At 33.6% G+C, this 6000-nt stretch overlaps 1 protein-coding gene across 1 annotated transcript in view; it reads right to left on the bottom strand.

The window, feature by feature from the left end:
* Positions 1-3228, bottom strand: part of LOC143044332 (uncharacterized) — a 50746-nt gene extending 47518 nt beyond the window's left edge. Inside the window, exon 1 of the mRNA XM_076216285.1 lies at positions 3092-3228. Within this exon, the coding sequence (XP_076072400.1) occupies positions 3092-3159 (68 nt within the window). The 5' untranslated portion in view covers positions 3160-3228. The remainder of the gene's footprint in view (positions 1-3091) is intronic.
* Between the last annotated feature and the right edge of the window lie 2772 nt (positions 3229-6000).

Genomic DNA, 6000 nt, shown 5'->3' on the forward strand with positions numbered 1-6000 from the left:
ATGAAATAATGATAGGACATTCAGTATAAAAAAATAAATAATACATAGCTGAGAGGGTGAAATAGCAGATTGGTACCCCTCGAAAAAACATTTTCAACCTTGGCCTCGCTGCGGTTGACAATGTTTTATCGGGGTATCAGTTTGCTCTAGCACCCTCTCGGCTATGTGTTATTTATATACTACTCTTCAATGTTGAAATTTTGTGTAAAAACTCATAAATGTATATGACGTGAAAATGCAGTATATCGAAGCTATTTTGGACGGATATATACTAGTATCAAATTATATCTATTTATGATATACAAAAGTTTAACTCTGCAACTTATTGAATCCAAATATAGAAAGAGTTCACTTTTGAAAATCTTCGTTGCTTTGGTTGCATTTAATTCTTAAACGTATCTGCCTCATTACTTGAAATTTGACTTCAAACATACCAAATCTTTTCTCTTTTAATAGCATATACGAAAAAAACTTCAACTATGTTAATACATAAAGTGATCATTTTTGTTTAATTTTCAATAGCTATGTGTGGCGCTCATTCCAACAAGTCGAAGAAAAACTGTCAACACCTCAAGTGGCAAAGAACGAAGAACGGCGTAAAAACTAACAAATCCATAAAAAAAAAGGTGCCAAAGAAAGAATCAAACCTCATAGTCAAAGTATGACCGATAAAATTAGGGGAAACAAGAACAGAGACTCACACTACTGAAAAAACTAATGATTAAGCCACACGAACCACATCAAATACCGCGGAAAACTCAGATGTAAGCATTTCTTGCTCTTCGTGTGTTGCTCGTGCCATTACAAATCCGATCACAAGACTAATTTACTGATTGGATTTTTAATTATTATTTTTTGCGTACGTTTTCATGAAATCTTTAAATGGCTTTTAACCTGAACTATATTTTCAAACTTTTGTTTTTGTTTATCAAAAATTTGGCTATAAAATAACGAGATCACATCATCTGATATGGTATAGTTTACATCTTTAAGGAACGATTTTCATTTTAAAATAACGAATATGATTGTGGTCAAGCAAAGTTCCGTGCAATTGAGGAAATTGAAACTAAAATGATTTAAAGTTAGAAATTAACCTTAAGTCAGTTCATATATCCTCCTTGAAAACCTTTGAAGATAAGCAATCGAAGGTTCCAGGTAAAAAAAAGTTCTTCCGAAATTCGTATTTTCCCTCTTATTTTTTCGTACAGTCACTCAAACTTCAACGATTAAGACAACAACAAGTCCCTTTTGAGGTGTACACACAGCAATTTTTGTCCATTTGTTATGATGAACCTTAATTACGGGATTGTATTTTGAAGGATTTATTTTACAAATGAAAACTCTTTTGACAATTTGACGCCGTAATATGAACTGCTGAATACCACTTAATATTCGCTTATAAAATAAGCTTCAATCTGTTTAGCTGTGGTGTCGAACTCTTAAGCTGGGGTCACACATTCCCGATTTTTACTGCCGTCCTTGACAGGACCATTCCCGATTAAAATTTGTCACAAGTATGATCAAGATCCTGTGAATCGTGGATGAAAATTCAAACTTTAATTAAAATTTGTAACACAAATAATTTAATCACGACAACAATCAGATATTGTTCCGGAAGCTTCGATATTTAACCGTTTCCAAGCGAATTTATCCCGATAATCCAGTTCCCAATCCGCTTCTAATCCAATTTGTATCTTTCGCCAGGTAAAATTCGACCGAGTATGTTACGACTGCGTCCCGATTGTACCGAATGTAATCCGACAGAGATCAGATAGTGACAAGACAGTGAACCGACGCTGACGGAAGTTAACCGTTCGAAAAATGTCGGCATAATCGGGATGAGCAGGTACTGTCGGAACGTTATCCTATTAAGGTCCGCTCTATCGCATTGCAAACGGCTTTGTCTGGTCTCAGTCGTATTGTATTCTGTAATTGTCGTGACTCTGACGTGGGTATTATTGGCGAATTTCGTATTAATAACGGGACTGTTCCGGAACGGTTTCGGCAAAAACGGTTCGCAATCCTCACAAGATCTGGATGCAATCTGGACTCAACTGGCAGAAAAACAGCAATGAAAAATTTCTCCAGATCATTCCCGTTCCACAAGACACCGTCCAGCATATTATACAGAACGTTGTTAGGATTTTGATCCGATACAGCAGAATCTGTCACGACATAGTCACGCTTGTAATCCGACTAGACAAAATCGGCTGAGTTTCCCCTAGGAATCTGTTAAGAAATTAAACGACTGCGTTCAGACAATGATAGGACATTCCAGATAATTGAGGATAGTAATCCGACGTTTTCATTTTTCGTTTCGTATCGGTGTCTGATCTCAAACGGGAGCAATAATCGGCAATGTGTGAACCCCGCATTAAGGGATAACACAATGTTCCCTTTTCAAACATTGTGCAGATATTTTGAAAGAAAATAAGAAACAGCATGTGTAACTTCATTTAATTTTCAGAGGACGAAGAAAATAAATAATAAAAAAAATGCTTTCATTCCAATTCGTTTGTCTCTATTCCCATCCCAACTACATTGTTTGTCAAGATGGCGTAGCATTGTTCGTGAACTAACATTTTAGATGCAGATCCACTTTAACTTCACTTCCTTCCTCTTTTCTCTCGATTTTGCTTGATAGTCACTTCCGGGTATTTTTTCCATATTTTTTTCATTTTGCATCAGTCGCAGTATTTTGTATCGTTCGTTTCTTTTTTAAACTTTCTCTTCTGAAATTGCTTGTTCTCTTGAGACTCGAAAATATTACCCCATCCAAAGCGCTCTTACTTTTTTCTTGTATACCATATCAACATTCAAAGTAGACTTAAAAGTCCCAACGGTTAGATTAAATGTAACAGATTGTATAAATTGTTTTATGAAATATTTAACCTCCTTTTGATTCACCGTTGTTTTGAGAAAAAAAAATCCCCCTTTTTTGTCATTTAAGCTAATGTTTTCATATTGTCAACACACAATCATATTTGAACTCAGTGACAGAAATCGTGCCATTTACATTATTTTGAGATCCCCACTGCTGTTTAATTCTATGTTATATATATATTATTTTAAATAAAACTTAATTTCTTACCCATCAACAAGACTACAATAGAGCGTTGTCAGAATTGCTAAAGCAAAAAAAGCTGTTGCCTTTTTCATTTTCAATCACTTCAGGAATTAAAACATCCAGGAAGTTTGTCGATGAAAAGCTAATCCCTTTATCACATAACGGTATCTTGGTTTTTTCTGTTTATCTACAGTTTGTTCATAACATAACTGATAACATTGGTAAATACCTATACGTCATTTTGAATTAAACCACCAAAACAGGTGAAGTACCTGATTGAAACAGTCTTTGAACTTTATTGTACGTTTCGTATTTTGAAGTTCAAGTAATATTTCTGTTTTCTTAATGCCTTTAAAAAAATTGCCCATTGACCAACATTTTTCTTTTTATAAATCTTTTATAATGTATAATGATATTAAAGACATCGGTTAAAGTATTATAAACTTTAATTATTTTTTAATGTTTTTGAGAACTTAAACTTGTCAATGATAAAGCTAAGAAAAGTCAAGAGAGAATATCTTCCCGCCAAAATTGCAATGGCTATATCTCAAAAACAAGCACATTGACCGATATGTTTTTTTGCTCTTTTGATTCCTTTATTAATCCCCTATCAATATAAATAAACTCATCATAGATACCAGGCCTAAAATTTCACACTTACGCCAGACGCGCGTTTGATCTACAAAAGACTCATCAGTGACGCTCGAATAAAAAAACTAGATGCGAACTCCCTTAAGCAAATCACAATTAATACTTATTGTTAAAATGAATGAAGGGGGAAGAGAAGAACAGATGTTATCGCTGTTTTTCAGCAAAATTGAATTACCTACTTTATTATACTGCAAATATCATCGCGTCTATATCCCTGGGGTTTATGTGATATCCGTAACTGCAGTTACGTATATCCAAAGATAGCGGTGTTTCATGTCTTTTGGAAATAGTTTGAAAATTGACATTAAAAGGGCTTTTTCCAGGTTCGACCGCTAAATGGAGAAAACAGCATTCCAAAAAAAAAAAAAAAAAATGCGAGGGTAGGGGTAACTGTATAGGCTGATATCCGTAACTGTAACAAACGTTTAGAAAAGAATAGCATGATCTGTTGAGTTTCGTTGTTTCTGCTTCATTTATTATCCTCGATTCAATAGATCGGACGATTTTTTTTTTCGGAAATATAACTGTCATGAGAGGGGCGAAATGGTGAACCGGCGAAATATACCGAAGGGACATTCAAACTCATAGATTAAAAATAAACTGACAACGACAGCTAAAAAAGACAGACAAACTATTATAGTACACACGATACAACATAGAAAACCAAAGACTCAGGAACACGAACCCCACCAAAAACTTGGGGTGATTAATTCGTCAAAAGATTAGAAAATATCGGAAATTAAAAAAAAGTTTGTCTACCTTATAACTACAGTCAACATTTAAAAAATGCCACTGTTTAATATGACGTATTCACAATAAATCTATTGGATGTTGGTTGTGTAATGATGGATTATTTAGTTTTAGATGCAATTTTTTAAGAGTTTTTTTTCTTTGAACTAGTTTTCAGTAATTTCGAGTATTCTCAGATATGTTCTTAATGTCTTTTTGTTCTTTGGGTGTAAAGAAAACAGCATTAAAAAAATGCGAGGGTAGGGATAACTGTATAGGCTGATATCCGTAACTGTAACAAACGTTTAGAAAAGAATATCATTATCTGTTGAGTTTCGTTGTTTCAGCTTCATTTATTATCCTCGATTCAATAGATCGGACGATTTTTTTTTTCGGAAATAAAACTGTCATGAGAGGGGCGAGATGGTGAACCGGCGAAATATACCGCAGGGATATTCAAACTCATAGATTAAAAATAAACTGACAACGACAGCTAAAAAGACAGACAAACTATTATAGTACACACGATACAACATAGAAAACCAAAGACTAAGGAACACGAACCCCACCAAAAAATTGGGGTGATTAATTCGTCAAAAGATTAGAAAATATCGGAAATTAAAAAAAAAAGTTTGTCTACCTTATAACTACAGTCAACATTTAAAAAATGCCACTGTTTAATATGACGTATTCACAATAAATCTATTGGATGTTGGTTGTGTAATGATAGATTATTTAGTTTTAGATGCATTTTTTTATTAGTTTTTTTTTTCTTGGAACTAGTTTTTCTGTGTTTCGTCAATTTTCCTTTGTACATAAATAAAGCCATTAGTTGACTCGTTTGAATCGTGTTTCATTTGTTATTTCGGGACCTTTATATCTGACTATGTGGTTTGGTCTTTGCTGACTGTTGAAGGCCGCACGCTGACCTATAATTCTAAATTTCTTTGTGATTTTGTCTCTGAAAAAATATTCGTCTGATCTAATGAATCGAGGATAATAAATGAAGCAGAAACAACGAAACTCAACAGATTTCTTTTCTAAACGTTTGTTACAGTTACGGATATCAGCCTATACAGTAACCCATATCCTCACCTTTTTTTAATGTTATTTTCTCCATGTAGCGATCAACCGTTGTATGTCAGTTTCAAACTTGGTAATACGTTTCAAAAGACACGAAATACCGAAAATGATACAGAATTTTACAAAATTGGCAAACGAAATATTAATCAGAAACATCGTCCGTCATCTTTTGATATACACTATGTACGTAACTACAGTTACGGATATCACATTAACCCCAATGAATGCAGTCTAATATTGACAAGTTAAGTATTATTAACTATATATAGGTGCAATCTTTTCTAGTGTTTATTTATATAAAAAAAGTTCAGTTGAGAAAAAAAACTGTTGGTGCCATTCTAAATGTTGTGTTTCCTCGTGTACGACTAAGGAACTACAATGGAAATGATCATATTTACTAAGTCACAGTCTCATCTTTCAGTTGTTAATTTACCATTCCCAAAAAGAAAGCTCTAATAAAACATATACAT

Source organism: Mytilus galloprovincialis, chromosome 1 (genome assembly GCF_965363235.1).
Source record: "Mytilus galloprovincialis chromosome 1, xbMytGall1.hap1.1, whole genome shotgun sequence".
NCBI lineage: Eukaryota > Metazoa > Mollusca > Bivalvia > Mytilida > Mytilidae > Mytilus > Mytilus galloprovincialis.